The sequence below is a fragment of the Puntigrus tetrazona genome, chromosome 14 (assembly GCF_018831695.1).
Source record: "Puntigrus tetrazona isolate hp1 chromosome 14, ASM1883169v1, whole genome shotgun sequence".
NCBI classification, from domain to species: domain Eukaryota; kingdom Metazoa; phylum Chordata; class Actinopteri; order Cypriniformes; family Cyprinidae; genus Puntigrus; species Puntigrus tetrazona.
Window position 1 is genome coordinate 8,451,699 of NC_056712.1, and position 17,634 is coordinate 8,469,332.

The window sequence follows — 17,634 nt, forward strand, 5'->3', positions numbered from 1 at the left end:
ATACATTTAATATATTTATTTCCACTGTGAAGTTAAAACACTGTTTGTCTTAGAATTTGGGTTGAAGATAATTGCAATTATCTTTCTGTAAAAACGGTAGAAGTCTATGATATGTCTTCATTTATCTATGTGTGTGTTTCTGGCTGGCTGTATTGATTCATGTCTGTAGCAGAGACGAGGATCGATTGGCTGAAATGAAGATTCCAGCACTTGATTGGAGTTTTCTTATGATTAATCTGGGTAGAGATACAGTATGTTTGAAGCAGAAAGGACGGTTGAGAGAGCGAGACTACTGGGTCGGGTGGATAAATGGATAAATGCCAGAGAGAAAACGGTTCTGAACAAGAAGCAGGCGTTTTCGCTGAATCTCCTTACCTTGGTCTTGTGCTTTGTTGGGGTTCCAGGCTCTGAAGTAATCATCCTACAGAAACACACAATGGCATACATTTAAAATCGTCAGACAGACACAAGTCAAGCTTTAGTGCTATCGTCACGACCTTCGGAAAGAAGAAAACAGCTTTAGGATTAAAGGACAGTGTGAAAAAGACGAGATGGTGACGCTGAGATAAGTGTACAGACGGACTGTTTGCTGATGTTTTTAATGAAAGCCGTGCAGTGAATAGACTGTCGACTCAAGTCTGCTTCTTGAGTCAGGGGCGTCTGCTGCGTTTCAGATTTTAGTGGTTAAATGTTCACCCATATCTGATCATTTTGGTGTCTGCAATATATATATATATATACTACTATTTAAATTTCTTGACCAGACACAACTTTTTTAAAGTATATTCACAAAGTAGCGGAAGTTAAATAAAAAAAAAAATTATAAAAAATAAAAAATTTTATTATTTACTTAACCTCAAGTTGTTTCAAACCAGAATGAAATTTTTGCTAATGTTAACCAAACAGTTGACAGTAGCGAAAGAGAAGAGTAGATATATATATATATATACACACATACACACACACACACACACACACACACACACACACACACACATACACTAAAAATTGGCAGAACCTTCTTTTTTTTTTAATTTTTATAAAAATGTAAAAACATCAAAATATTTTGTACTCTGCAACGTTGGAGACTGCTTCTACCACTAAACAGTGAAATTACTTAAATGACATATTAATTAAAAAGTGAATTCACCCCAAAACATAATTTAATTGTTATGGTGTTTGCAATGTGGCTTCCATAAACAACCAGGAACTGTAGTCAAGAAAAAAAGTACAACATAAAAACGCTAAATTAGATGCGTTACAGCAGCCTTTATCTGTATCTCAAGCATATTTACACAGCCTCTTTAGGTGCTGCACTCTGGTAATACAAACAAAACATTTTTCTTCACGTCTCTCTTAAACATTAGGGAATATGACAGATGAAGTTATACATCAGCAAACATAATTTTGTAAAATCAAAACTTATTGAATCCAACCATGAAAAAAGTAAACACCAAATGGAAAAAAGGTAACATTGCACATAATAAAATAAAATAAAATAAAATAAAATAAAATAAAATAAAATAAAATAAAATAAAATAAAAAATAAAAATTGGTTAAATAAAGTTAAAGTTAATGAAATAAAATAAAATAATACAATATAATAAACAACAATATCACTTCAATGCACTTCAATAAAAATAAAATGAATAATAATAACACATAATAATTATTAATAATATAAAAACCTTACTCATTCTACCTATGAATAAAGCCCGTAATAAAGTAAACCAAAGCATCGCGTCTGACTTTTTTATGAACGTGGAAGACGAGATCTGTTTTTCCTCTCGGCGACAGACTCCAGGCGAATCTCACACAACATTAGCGATGGCTGCTGCATTATGAGCTCTTTTCAGATCCGACTGCTAACACAGTCCTGTCCCAAAGTGGAGCCGCTACGGGCTGGATAAACAAATCTTTGACATCAAACTCTCATTAGGGGCTCTTTAGCTTCGAGCAGATCGATGTTTGAGTGTAAAATATGTGGTTCGTTTAAATTAAGAATGTAATTAAAAACAATAACTTATGCGCGAATAAGTTACATCTGTTGGTAAGCCTGAGAAGACATCTATCATTCCGGTGTAAACATCTATAAGCTGCAGCTGTGAGCGTAAGCCGGGCTAAAATCCCGCTCAAAGTTTACGGTGGTCTCAGCGAAACTAGGCCAAACGTGTCTGTGGGCTCATGGCGCCAAATCAAAGGGGAATTGGGGGGAAAAGTGAAACTCATTTTACCCTCAGAATGACAAAACCTGAGTCTGCGAATCTGCGTGATGAAGCAGAAGCCAGCAGACCTTCTCCAGTCGACTCTCACAATCAAACGGCGCTGTCCTAACCTTTACCCACGGCAGCCAAACTTCTCTCTGTGGAAATTATGACCTTTGCGAGTCGTCTCGGAATGAACGCTTCGGGTTCAATATGAAACAGTTTGTAAAAACGAACAGAGATGTGTTTACAGTGATGAATGTACAGTATCAGGAATCACTGGGGCGCAAAATGCATCGACTGCGCTGTAAAAAAAAATCATTTTAACCTTGTGAAAGTGCTACGGGAAAAAAAACGTTAATGCGTTAACAGTAAGTTAACAGTAAGTTCCCGTACTATACAAAAGGGAAAAACTGTACAACAACGTCGTTTTACAGTAAAATGTTGTTTTTAGAAGGTTTTAGAAGTAAATAGAACAAATCAATGTATAATTTACAGTCAAAAACTGTAAACTGATATTCCCTCCACAAGTATTTTTAAGTTTTTGTTATCAGCTCTGTGCATTGGAGCTCTATGTTACGTCTTGTGTTGTTTAATGAATGTTTATGCTTGTTCCCATGGTGTTTTGTGTTGACGTGACTGACTCATCTCTTCGTGTGGTTTTTCTCTTTCAGCACTGCCGTTATTGTGGTCGTCAAAGGTACAAAACATTTAAGCAGCGGTGTGCCTTGTTGAATTTACCGTTTATAAATTACAGCTTTATACCGTAAAATGGACCGTTTTTAGTTTTTCTGTATTTTTATTACAAAATTCATCTGACAACCACAGATTAACCCAAAACTACAGATTTTTTTAATATAATGCGTACAACGCATTTTTTGTTTAGCTATTTTGAATATTACTGTTTTTGCAAAAAAAAAGCATCTTTGTCTCATTTTTATACAAATATCTACACTGTACGCCTGGATTTAATCGAATTAAATTCAAGAAGCTGTGGATGAGAAGGTGGAAATTTAGTTTCGTTTTTCCCGCTATTTCCGTTTCGCCGAAGATGTCGTTTGTCTAAACGACGGGATATTTCTCATTCGTTAGCTTACGTTAGCTAGTTTTCTCAATCGCCGGCAGCGGACATAACTGACTTTGACTTAACTTTCCTTTGTCTGATTTCTTTTTCACTCGAGAAGGGTGTAAAGTTAGTTTTACTCGTACAGCAGCCGTGATTCCAGCCGAGGAGACGATGTGCTAATGCGGTCAGTGCAATGACTTAGACACGGCTTTTGTTTAAAAGAGTAAGTTAAAGTTGATTACAAGTATAAATACAAAAATGGATGAATATACTTCTGTTCTCTCTGGCTTCGGAGCCCTTGTCTTGGAAGGAAGAAGAAACAGAAGAGTCTCTTTGGTAGTGTAAGTATGGCCCTTATAATGTAAAAGAGAGCACAGCTATTAAAAACATTATCCCCTCAATTTCACAGACAAGGCTGTTCATGCAGTCTTAACTGGAAATGCCTTTTAATGACATATCTTAAAATGTGTCAGGGCCATTGTCTTGACTCAAGATGCACAGCAGTAATGTTTCAAGGCGTTTTTATAAAAGCTATTTAGTTTCACTCAAGAGCACAAGCGGTGACTAAATGCATTTTTTTAAAAGCAGAGATCTTACGTTATCCTATATATCCTATATATTCCTGGTTTTCTTGAGTACACTTAAGTAATACGGAATAATGTTTAGTATGGTAAGTACAAAAATTAGTGTTTGAAGATAGAGCACTTTAGGTACAAAACGTCCTGGAAATCAGTTTAAGGTGACAAATATCAAAGAAATTCATGAAAAATATTTCTATACAAAGGTATCAGAGCAAAACCCCATTCTGCGACATAATTACTGTCAAGTAAATGTAAGAAACTACTTTTCGGCTCGAAATATATATTTTGAACGTCTAGTCACAAAAGTGCATGGTACATGCATGGTTCTGAGAAAATCTCATTATTTTGAAAATAATGAGAAACAAGGCTTTTAATATAAGCATTGCATCTGAAGTAGATGTGAGTGTGCTAAGTGAATCAAAACACTAATGCACTGCAAGCTGCACCCTCATTTACATTCTGACCGTGTTATTGTTCCTGCTACTTCAACATTCAGTGTCCTTCAAACACAAGATACAGTCTGAGTATACGATCTCCAAAAAACATTTGAACACTTAACGCTTGGTTGTCGTTGCAATCGATGTGAAAACATTAAAACAAGCGTCATTTATTATGAATATGGTAGCTTATATCAGCAGACTTTCTGGGGGGTTGAAATTTACAATACATCACCCAAAATGGACTTTTTCTTACAATTGTGAATTTATATTTCATAATTAGTCTTCTCGTGATTCTGAATTTATTTCTCAAAATTCACACTTTTTTCTCAACTTTTTTTCCTCATGATTTTTAGTTTAGGGTACAACGGACTAAATGCATTCTGGGGTAAAAGGCACTTTTGATATTATTTTAATTCATTTATAATTGATTTAGTGCACTATTATTTTAATTAGACTTTTTTCAGTTGTTGACATGACATGGTTAGATTCGAATGATAAATAATATACATTACGTTGCGTGTCCATATTAAAAATCTAAAATCATAGCTAAAAATCTTGTTGTTACTACTGTAAATATATATTAAATTACTACAGGGTCTCCTGCACTTTAAGAATTTTGACTTATTAAAAGATTTAGGTTCTGTATTTTAAAATTTTTTTTTTATTTTAACATATTTTAATGTCAGGATATTTATTGAACTTTTTTTCTGAATTTTTTGTGACTTGATAAATGTTTCCTTTATGAGTTTATGTCTTATAATTTGGAGTGTCATAATTCTGACTTCTATATTGTAATTCTAACCTTTTTTCAAGCTTCCATAACAAACGCACTTTGCAATCAGATTGCTTGACAAAAAGAAGCTTTTAGAGCGCTGAAGATGAAGTCTGTCACTATTGTGTATATCTCAGGTTAGTGGATGATGTTGCAAGTTAATGCAATTCTCCAACGTGATTCTCTCTCTCTCTCTCTCTCTCTTTCTCTCTGCGTGCATATCATATTTTTTTAATTGTGACTTCAAAACATCTAGCGAGAGAGGTTTTAGCGGCATGCGGATGAGCGCGAGAGCGTTTATCTGTAACCCACACACGACAACACAACACCTGCTGCACAAACAACTATCACAGACAGGAACTGGGTCCACAGATTCATTTGATCTTCCCCTCTGTCTCTCTGTGGTTTAGGTAAATGAGTGTTGCGGGCAGGCTGGTGGTTATCTGCTGTCAGATTATCCGTCTCATGTTTGCCCCGCAGACAGACAGCGCGGCTGGAGTGTGTTTGAGAAAGTCAGAAACTGTCTCACAGTTCACGGGAGACTAACTGACTCCGGCTGCGTGTTTGTTCCTCTGCTTTCCTTTCACTTCCTGTTTGCTCACTCGTCCCTTCACTCTCTCGCTCGCGCTCCCGCTCTCTGATGTTATTCTGCGGTGACAGTTTAGAGCCCACGGGCATGACAGGTCAGCCGTACACTCAGAGAGGGCCGCGTGCGTGCGTCCGTGTGTGTGTGTGTGTGTGTGTGTGTCATGTTGAGTGAGGACGGCAGCAGGACAGAGCAGACAAACACACTAAAGCTGACAGATAAAGTCCCACTCACACACACACACACACGCTGTTTTAAACGCAGAACTGTCTCACAACCACCACTGAGCAGATTATAGTTTTAATTAGCATATAGAGAGATAAGATTTCTATCCTTCTATATTGTGTGTAAAAAAAACTACTTACAAAAAGAAATATATAATACATATAAATATATATATAAATATATATATATATATATATATATATATATATATAATATATATATAATTTATATATATATATATATATATATATATAATATATATATATATATATATATATATATATATATATATATATATATATATATATATATATATATATATATATATATATAATGCCATTTAAAATTTATTTGGGGGTAAGTACAGGTTTTTATTTATTTATACAGGCTTTTTAAAGGTCTCTTCTGCCCACCATGGCTGCAATTGTTTTATAAAAAAGTACTGTAAAAATTGTATAATATTATTACAATTTTAAATGACTGTTTAAAATTGTTCCTGTGGTCAAACTGAATTTTTAGCATCATGATTTCTTATTATTAGCGACATTAAAAAACAGTTGTGTCGCTTCAACATTTTGTAGACACTGAAATACGATTTCTTTTTAGGATTCTTTTATGGATAGAAAGTTCAAATCATTGAACCAACAACATCTATTTGAAATATAGATATTTTGTAACATTTCAAATGTCTTAACTTCTTAAATTCTTGTTGAATCTTGCTGAACTAAAACTTTTGAATGGTGTACACATGCAAAACACCATTCCAGTGAAAAATTGTTGTATGCAAAAACTGCAACTTACCTCAACCTCCTTATCAAGAAAGCGGAAAAAAGAGAAAGACATTAAAATCAGTTAATCGGTCATCAAATGATCAATGAAAATTGAAATAATGGATTGGCAGGAAAATAAACTTTCCGTGAGTTTCTATGTAAAAGGTTTTGCAATTTAATGAGGAAGAATCGTTAACTTAAACAGATTGCACATCATATTTCATTAAGGAGAGCGTCATTAGCATAAAATCAGTGCTGCATATCACAAGAACACAGATGTGAAATAAACGGGAAACAGTTCGGGAGATAAAAAAGATAAAGTGAACACAAAATGTGAGTTACTCCTTGCTAACATCTTGGCTTTTACTGTAACATTTACTTCTTCTAGGGCTGAATCAAAAAATGATCTAAGTCGATATCGATAATTATCACAATAAATATCCATTTCTTTTTATTTCTTTCAAGTTTATGTAAACACCAGACAGTTAATTGTGGTTTTAAGCTATGGTCAGACCATGACATTTCTTAGTTCTGTATGTGCTGAGTGACATTGTTTCAAATGAAAACTGCCTGATAATATCTTCTGATAGTAGCTTTAGTCAGGATGCAGACGCAAATTTATGTTTATTATAAAAATGTCTAATATCTGTAAACATTTTACAGATTTTTTGAACTGCTGGTCTTCCACAGTATCATAAGTTCAGTCTCAGATCATTAGATCATTATAAAACCCCAAATATAGCACCTCACTACAGTTAACATAAATGCGTTAAATGCTATATCTTAATCACAAATATACTGTAATTATATTCTATTACTCCTCCATCAATGCATTTAATACATGTTCACATTAATAATATAATAAACTGGACACGAATACCCACATTTCTGACTCAATATCATGGTGCAGTTATCGTTACTATAGTAAATCTATGCTAAATTGTAAGTCTTCTGACTATCGTTGAAGTTATTTGTTTTCTGAATGCAAGCTCTTCAGCGCTGTTCAGTGTTCGCGAGACTGAGCGAAACTTTTCAGTTAGTGAGGAATGCGCGCCGCAAGCCACTGAACGAACCGCTTTCGTACCGCAGCGCAGTCACGTCTGCTTTAGTAGCTCCAAATGACTAGCGCTCTTTTGTTCCTCATAAACATTACATCCAACACTTATTGAACTCTAGTTATCGTATCGAGGGCATTTATATCGTTCGATAATACTTTCTTCTATTGAACTACAGAATCTGGGTAACCTAACATATGATGGTAGCCATCGTATTGCACTGTATTTTCAATTCGTGGCTCTAAAACGCAGATTCAATACGTGAACCCGGGCACATTTTTACAATGAAATAGGTGTGCATTGTTGCGGATCAGAATTGAAAAGCCCGTGGACTGTTGCTAAAAGTTAACGCGATAGTGTTAACAAATGCAAAACTGATATAAAAATGCATTTGTTGATGCAATCATGTCATTTCAGCTTCCTTTTACAAAGATTTGGAGTGTTTTGTCAAACCGTAGTTGCACAGGATTTGAACCTGAGCTCTCTCAAATGCATCTCTGTACTCTGCGATCTACCGAACAAACCTAACGTCTGTGAAAACCCATAGATACGGAGCTGGGTATGTGTGATGCTAACATTCAAAAGCGTCAGTTTTCAAATCTCCCAGCATATTAATATTGTTTTGAAGTCATAACGGGATATGCTTTAAGCAATCGTGCAAAAATGACGCTTTATTAATCGAACCTGTAAAATTTGTGCGAAAAATGAATAACATACGTTCATTTCTTTCGAAAACTGCAGTGATATGTACTTGTTGGTACGTATTTTGTGTCTCGCTAAAAAGTGCACCGAGTAAATTTACGCCATAAGACCAGGTAGACTCTATTTAAATATTGTACAATTCTGACAAACACAACAATATGAAGCGTGAACTAAACACACACATATGCTATTCATCAGCCGCTTCTTACACTCGAACATGAGCGATTCAAACTAATGAAACGTCAATCGATAAAAAAACCCCACATTTACTGAGATTTCAATGATGTATCCAGCCGGGACGAAAACCAACACGCTCACACACACACATCAACATTCATCCATACAAAAACACACACCCTGTGGGTTATTTCATGTGTGAAGCGATACAGGATATTATGAGAGAAGACGTGTAATTCTGAACGCATTACAGCCGCCGCGCATGACAGAGGAAGAAAACAATAACGGCGGCGCACGAACACATCTTTGAGATAAAGATACGATCATTATTAATAAATACTTCAGCTCTGAGGTCTTTCACCGAACAGCTTTTGTCCCAGCAGCTGATAAAATGTTTGGAATAAACACAATAAATCAATATTAAGATCTTAAACTTAGAGGACAAATACGCACACAGCACTACTGAGTTTCTGAGTTTTTCTGTGCGCGTGTTTGTGATCTCATCAGTATTTGGGTATATTTCTAGCACGCGGATCGTTTTCTTTTTAATGCGCGAACCTGACAAGTACACTCAAGCGATTCTCAGATTTGAGGTACGAAACCAAGAGTAAATAGGGTACAAATATAAATATAGATATCGCCTGATGATTAATCACTGTACAGTTGTTTTGCATGACAAGATAATTAAGCGTTTGGTAATTAAATACTCACTTAAATGCGCACACCAGAAATGGATAAAGCCATGTTTAAAATTATCATTTGATTTTATTGGCATAGCGTCAAATTATTGAATTATTTTTTTCATATTTCTCTTTTTTATCACTTCATAAACCAACATTCTGCCATGTTTTTAAGAAATAAAATGCTATCATCTGGTGATACTTTAGGTTTGGAACAAATCCTCACCATTAACTACGACTTTTACCTTGCTTATTAACACTAAGGTGCGAAAAACATTGGGTTTCGTGAATCATTTTTTCGTTCACTGCGAACAGAGCAGCTCTGAGTCACTTTGAAATGCACAGCGAAAACAAGGCGTATTATTGATATGATATAATTATGATATTGCGATCACGATATCGACAACATCCATAGTTAACTGTAGCAATTATGAAAAAGATGAATTTGTTTAATGCCTGTTAGAGCACCACGCTGGTTTTCTTTCCTGTGTTAATGTGTTTCCCATTCAAGCAGGAAGTCGAGGTGTTTGAGTTACGCCCAGGGCTGTAATGCATTTACTGAACCTGACATTACGCTTTACATTTAAAAACGCATTTTAATGAAATCACGTCGGATTTTAATTAGTTATCAATCATTCATGAGAGCATTAACATGAATTAACGTGTTATTAGATGGATCTTGTGGTCTTTGAAACTGCCCTTCATTCAGAAAGCGTTTTTTTCTTATGAACCAAACCCAGCGTGGTTCGTTTGAGAAAATCACTCAGTCTCTCAGATCCTGCCCTAATTACACCAAAGCACTTGTTCACACTTTCGTTTCTATTTTTGAGGGTGAGTGCAGACAGAATGGAAAAAGTGGGGGAAAAACACGAGGAAACAACGCGCATTTGCATTCAAACCATCCGCATCGATCTGAAGAGGCAATTTTTCAATTCGATTAATGCTTAATTTCTCTGTATCACCACCGTTTTGGTCATTTGAATGTTAATTGCCTGTGGTTTAACTAACTCTATTACTTCTTCGAAAATTCATCTAAATACTGTCAAAGTCCGAGTCACGCTTGACTGTGTTTGATATGCTAATCTATCACAAACATCACCAGTCATCACTCCAGCTCTTCTCAAGTGCTCAGCTCTATCCTTTCTTTTCTTTGTTTTCTCTCGCTTCTTCACCTCAGCGGGTTTAGGACTTTAACCCATCTCAAAAAAGCTCATTTATGTTAAGAAAACGGCAGCTGTGGTTGCCATGTCTTATATTACTGTAAAATATACGGTGTCAGCGCCATATACTTCAAATTTACGGTAATAAAAACTGATTTCGTAGCTTTGTAATATACTGACTAAAGTGATAAAGAGAAAGTTTAAAGTTTATTGCAAAGACATTTTCCACAAGCTAACCGGAATACTAATATACACATTGAAAACTGTTTTGTAAATGTTGTGCAATTGTTGCTAAATTGCTAGTAAATTTGACAATTATTTGCAAAGAAGTGATAACGCACTGAATTCAATGTAAAATTGTAATAAAGTAAAAAAAAAGTCTTTTCTATGCTCACGGTCATACACATAAACACAAAAACCCCAAACACGACACTAAAACAACACATTAAATATCTATTTAACGACAATACTGGAAATGTCTTTTTTTTAATTTTTACTTCTTTTTTCCCCCAGTAAATTACTGGATGACTTGCTCTTTCATTTCCAAAAACGATATTATATTTAGTTGCTAAAACAATTGTAAAAATTGCTTGTTAAATGAAATAAAAATAACATTTAAATTACTTTATTTCCTCTATTTGCTAATGCAGCATTTCTCATTTGATGTACTTTGATATATGAAAAACTAGAGCTAAAACTAAAATAAAAAATAATAAAAACTAAATAGACATTTAAAAAAAAAAAACAACTATGAATTGAACCTAAAATAAATGATCTCTTTTTAAAGTAAATAGCTCTGTTTTGTTGTTGTTGTTGTTGTTGTTTTACAGTCTATTTACCATTAAAATTACCATAATGTTTTTCTGTGCTTTGCCTTAATATCCGAACATCTGGAGCTGAAATCCTGTGAGCAAAGCTGAAGCATGAGACGTCTGGGAAAGCTAACGGATGACTTTCTTCAGGTATTACAGACATGCTTACTCACATCAAGGTGAAACACCTCAAACTCGCTTACTGGCAGAACTGAAAGCCAAAGGATTGTGGGAAATGCTGTAATGAGGGGTCTAGAGGTTAACAGCTCAGACACATGAGATTTTCTAAAAACGTACACGCGGTCTCTCTCTCTCTGTTTCTCTTGATTTCTCCTCTGGTGTTGTCTGATAGCACAGAACAAAGCCCGCGGCTCTCTCCTGCTGTAGCGTATCAAAAAACAGAGACTCAGAGAGCTTCAAACTGTACGAGCAGCTGCCAGCGGCGCCATCTGACGCGTAAACTTTACAGCGTCATCAGAGGGAACATAACAGCCTGTGTAAAGTTTACAGGTCCCGTCGGAGCACGAGACCAATGAGTGCTGAGTCGTGCTTAACGCCACCAGCGGGACCCGTGTTTATGAGCGATGTGCAGATTTGTCGTTTTGACTGCTCAAGTACAAGACAGATAAATAAAGCCGGCTCTCGGGGGTTTTGGGAGGACAGCCCGAGACGCATCTGTGCGCTTTTTTTAATTGTTGAATCAAACAGAAGTCTTTTAGCTTTGTAGGGCATCTCTTTGGTTTTCAGCACTTTGCGTGTCAAGTTAAAAATAGTTTCAAATATGTTGCTGCGTTCAACCGAATCCAGTGGTTTTTGCCTTGTAAAAGTCAAATAATTTAAACGAAACAGTTTATTGAAACGTCAGACCTAAAGTGTGTGTTTTTATTGAGTATCATACAGTATCTGATCCATCAGGCTTTTAAGGACAGAAAAAACTGCTCAGTTTTATTTCCAAGGCCCAAACTGAGCACAAATATGGAATTTGGAGCAGAGACTGATATTTATAGACATAAAAATGAAGATGAAATTCTGATAGCTTGTATCGTAAATCAATGAGGTCTCGTAACAGTACAGCAGATACTAAAATATCATGAATATCAGTCATCGCTCCATATTTCCAACGATATGTCTTAGTGTTTAAATGCTCAGTTTGATGATCAAAACATAATGCAACGCAATACAAAGACGACTGAGAGACAAGCACATAAACGTTAGGATTGTATTTGAGACTCGCTGATTTTTCTTAAAACGTATGACGACCAAGAAATCATGCAAACTTTGTTTTCCTGATCAACTGCGGCTGTGTGTTTCAGAGAAAGATGTCCGTTAGTGTTTGAGAGAATCTGTGTTTGTTTGTGTGTCAGTCCTTTTCTTCATTTTTCTGGCAATACATTTTCTTCTAGTAAGAGTAAAACTTGTGCAAAAACAACTTGATACGCTTTGTTGCTTTGCTTTTGTGACAAATGATATGGAAAATCTGAAACGATGAAAACAGAAACTAGCATCTGAAACGAAAGCGCTGTGACCGACAACTTCATTCAATCAATAAACCACTAAACACTCGCTAAACCAAAATAACTTGTCCGATGAACGCGCACGAGTGGGTGAGATGGATGTGTGTGGTTTCCATTGAACACGCGCGCCCGTGAAACTCAAAAACGGTCGAATAGACAGAACAAATCATCCATGACTCCACAAATACCATCGGCACGAAGTAAAGTCGCTTAATCTGTTTATAAATCCACCAAACAAGCCTCCATAATCACAAAGATCAACTTGATTTCGTTTGGATTGAAGATAAACATATTTTTACTTTTCTTGTATCTCAAACAGTAGATCGCAGCGCTAGCAACGCCGACGTCATGGGTTCGATTCTCAGCAAAAGCATCTGGTAACACAGCAAATGATAAAGGCACGGAGAAACGTTTGAAAATCGTCATTTTCAGAATGATTTATTATCTGCAGACGAGCGCTAAAAACATTGTAAGTAGTGGTCGAACGATATTTGATTTTTTCGAATTATTCAGTTTGGCCAATATGTTGGAGGCGGGACTTTTATTTTGATGGCACTGAACAGTTAAACAAAGGAAATCAAATGTATGCAAACAGTATTATAGCGATTGCCGTAATATTATTTGTAATGGAAAAGCGAACAGTATAATGCTTTCTTGTTTGGTGTCAGCATTCAGCGATATGCATTCAAATCATTTAAATGAAATCTTATGGACATTTAAATTTTACGAAACGCGCAGACTTAGTCGAATCAAGTTGAGATCTAGTGAAGTGTCGCGCACGATTCATTCTAAACTGTTCTAATTAATTCTGCACAAACTATTACACACGAACACACATAAGTGACATAAACCACCGTGTAAAGAACGATATACAATGTTCAACAACCATAAGATTCGATACCTAAACGTGAAATTAAGCTAAAACCAACATTGTGAAGGTTTTTACTAGCAATGTCAATTCACTCTTTGCATTTACCCGTGGTTGTTTTTTGAAAGGTTTTTTAAAGAAAACCCTGCAACTTTGACCAGCACATGAACTACTCCTTGAAAAGGTTTTTAAATAATGACTGAATGAATCTAGCCCTAAGATTGCTTATGATCCCAATTTCAGCTCAGTGAAACACGTGAAACGGAAATAGAGAGCAGAAGTATCAGATGCTGACGACACAAGCAGACCCTGCTGCAGACTCGATTTCTCACATCCAAACTCAGCGTGACGGGGTGTGTGTGATAACACGAGGTGAGTTCACCTTCTGTACCGATGACTACTCGATCCCATCACAGATACGGAGCCTGTCCGCACCAGCACGAGACGTGTTTCCAGCGCCTCCACGCTGAGTTTGTGTGTGTGTGTGTGTGTGTGTGTGTGTTATCTGACACATGTCATTCCCATGAGCCCGGTCCCACTTCACAGAGGAAATAAATCAATGTGTTCATTTAGTTTTAACACGGCCCGTCTGCTTCCCTGCAGATTCCTGAGGGACTGGAAAAGCCGGAGAGAGTTTATCCATAACACTCCGGAAGAGAGAAACTCGTGCAGTTTTCCTCAAGCCGGAGGGACTTGTGGGATCGCGTTTCATCCCTCCATCATTGAGAGATGCACTTGAAACTACATAAACAGCGGAAAGCGGCTGACAGGATGTCAGATGTTTTGTGATTGGTGTTCAAGGGATGTTCTCATACATTATTAAAAGTTGAAGAGCACCTATCATGCAGAATTCTCTTTTGCAAGTTGTTTGAACATAAATGCGCGCGTATACAAACGCACTATGATGATCGAAATCCACGTGCTACTTATTTTTTTAATTTTTATAAATCGTAAGCAGTGTCTCAGAGCAAGCCTTTTGCAGAATAAGGCCTGGGAGATGACCTAAAAAAAATTATCTAATTTTTCAGAAAAAAAATCCAATTTATGATTTAAATTGTGAATCCAGAAAGTGAAGGTGAAACCAAAAGCACAGTATGAGTACCCAGTGATATTATTGAAATTATATATATATATATATATATATATATATATATATATATATATATATATATATATATATATATATATTTTTTTTTTTTTTTTCAGTCTCTTATTTATTCCCTTTAAGGAGTTTCATGGTACACATCATGTCCATACACATACCTGCGGGAGCCCAGAGGGGAGAGTCGACAGACGTTAAAGAGAAAACCAATTTTCATTCAAGCAAGTCGATATAAACTACGCATTGGAGTTAATCGCTAAAATCGATTTAGCGCCCAGGCCGACACAGAATCTGTCAAATGTGACACACAAACTGGAATGATTACTTGCATTTTTTTCTTATAATGAATCAACTTAAAATCAATTAGAAATGGATAATATTTCTGTACGTCCACAAACACAACAAAACGTTGTGCTTTTGTAAAATAATAAAAACAAACAGGATGTTTTTCTGCTGTCTCTGTCTCACTCAATGTATAATTGCCTCACAGACTTAAAAAATACACCCATAGCAAGTTTGAAATCACTGCTTTAAAACCAACCGATTCAAAACAAAATCAAATTCTCCCTGATTATGTAATCTGTATGAAGGCTACATTTCTCTCTAAAGGCCCAGTACTGCAGAGATGAGAGTCAGCACTGAGAATTTCAACCGACAAGGACTCAGAAAACACTAGTCTATTAAAATGTCTCTTCTTTTCAACGCATTAATAACCATTAGGCTAATTTTGCCTGTGCTTTGTGCCAAATTTACGGCATGTATTTGAGCACAGAATATATTTAGGCTCATTAGAGATTAGTGTCATTAATTTATTTGAACTACTGCTGTGAAATTTAAAATAACATTTAAATGACGTTTAAAAAAAAAGTTTTTGTTCACAATATATGTGCGTTTACTGTTTATATTTATTATTCACATATAAATGCAAACACTTGCATGTACATATTTTTAAAAAAGTTAAATATATTTATATATAATATAAATTATATTAATATAAACATATACATATAAAAATATTTTTTTAAATAGAAGATGTGTGCGCTTTTATATGTGCACAATAAAAATACACGGTACACCATATATTATATAAACAAAAACTTTTATTTTGGATTAATGAAGATTAATCATTTGACAGCACTAATTTAAACATCCTATTAGTTGAACCATGGCTTATGAATGACTACTAATTAATCAAAAAAAAAAAATTTTTGTCACCTCCGTAATGTGTATTTCCCTCATCTAAAAACAAACTTATAGACTGATAGTTTGCTGATTTCCAAGCTTTATTTTTAGAGGTTAAAAAACAAACAGGTATTTCAACATACTAGTAATGGAAAGATTCTATAATAATTTATTTTACACGTTTTGACCTCGAATGTTCCCCCGGTAACGCTGAAATAACACGTTTATCAACCAAAACCCGTGTCATAAGAGCAAACCTGACGTGAACGCCTCACTAAACCAGTTGTAGAAAAACACAACGTTTATAAATCAAATGAATGAGCTAAACTAGAAACACCTGGAGACGATCGATGAACGCCGACGAGAACACGAGAACAGATCAAAATAAAAGGCAAACTAATATTTCAAAAGAAACCACCATGAAACAAGCAAACAAGAGCAAAAATTTCAGTCGATTTAATGTACAATATAATATTCGTAGAGCGCTGTTTACGCTGTTAAAACTCAATCTGTCCTGAAGATTTCATGCGCTTTTGCAAAAACACGAGTGGCTCTTAAACCCCCCGCTCCTCTCGTCCATTACCGAACAATTTACCACAAACATGCTTTTCATCACAGGACAGAAGAGTTCAAATATACGGTGTTTAACGGCGACATGCAACAGCTGCTACAGAACATGATAGACGTGGAGAGGACGGAGTAACGTGGTACATGGGTAAATGTAAAATCCCCTCTCACTCCTCCGAGAACTCAAGGTCAAACTCATACCTAGTGGAGGGGATATTAATCCATATTTATATATGCTTTTCAGGATGGATCTCGTTAAATAATGACTTAATTACTGTGAGATTAAAGCGAGAGCCGACTGACAGTGCTCGTCTTTTATTTTCTCTCTCTCTCTCTCTCTCTCTCTCCCACAATGTATTAACAGGGCTCCACACAAAAGAAATACCCTTGAGGAAACCATATAAGTAAGTGGCGAATCAGAACAAACGTGTTTTGTTCGTTTCTCTTTAAATGCCTTCACATTTCAGTCATGCTGTCAGTTGTTTGTGAGCTCCTTTTTACGCCGTTGAAGGTGTCCTGGGAACTAAGCTTCTCTTAAAATGACAATATTTTAAATGTAAACATCTTTTCCTATCCGTACGCAGCCGCAAAGAATGGTTTCCTGCGCGATCTCGGACCAGAACTGTGTGTCTTACGCACATCCAGCCTCTTACAAGAGATGCTGAATTTAATCTCAAGCATTTTAAATACCGTAAGTTGATTAATCGGGAACCAAGTTTCGCTCTAACGTGCCAACACGAACAAGAAAAACCTCTCCGGGGTCAAGTTCATTTGGCATTCGACTTTTTTTTTATTTTATATCGCCTCATTTTTGCATGATCCACTATAAACCCACCCCGCCGTTCCTTCTCAGACATCCATCTCTCCGTCTGCATTCCCTCTGACGCATTTAATATTCATCCGGAGCGACAGATATCCTCTGGTCACCGTGCTCTTTATCGAATGGTTTCACCTGTGCGCGGGAGCAGAGTTAGTCACCTGGGCGATTCAAGGCCGTGCGCATAATTTATAGTGATGGAAGTCTGTCCGGAAGAGCGACGTTGTGGCATTCGCTCTCTTTTCTCCTGCGCTGATGGACGAGTGAGCTAAATCATTTCTCCCGCAGCTCTGAGGACGGGGCATCCACACGGATAACCGCGTACGTGTGAGTAAATGTGTGTCAGAGTCATAA

General features: G+C 36.1%; 1 protein-coding gene across 2 annotated transcripts in view; it reads right to left on the reverse strand.

Moving 5' to 3' along the window:
* The window catches only part of spock1 (SPARC (osteonectin), cwcv and kazal like domains proteoglycan 1), a 150,490-nt gene that overhangs the window by 70,453 nt on the left and 62,403 nt on the right, over positions 1 to 17,634 (reverse strand). The window contains exons 3-4 of one of the 2 annotated variants that reach the window (XM_043257921.1): positions 6,676 to 6,684; positions 376 to 421 (exon numbers count right to left, since the gene is read on the reverse strand). In XM_043257921.1, the coding sequence (XP_043113856.1) occupies positions 376 to 421; positions 6,676 to 6,684 (55 nt within the window). The remainder of the gene's footprint in view (positions 1 to 375; positions 422 to 6,675; positions 6,685 to 17,634) is intronic. The other variant, XM_043257922.1, reaches the window with a different exon arrangement.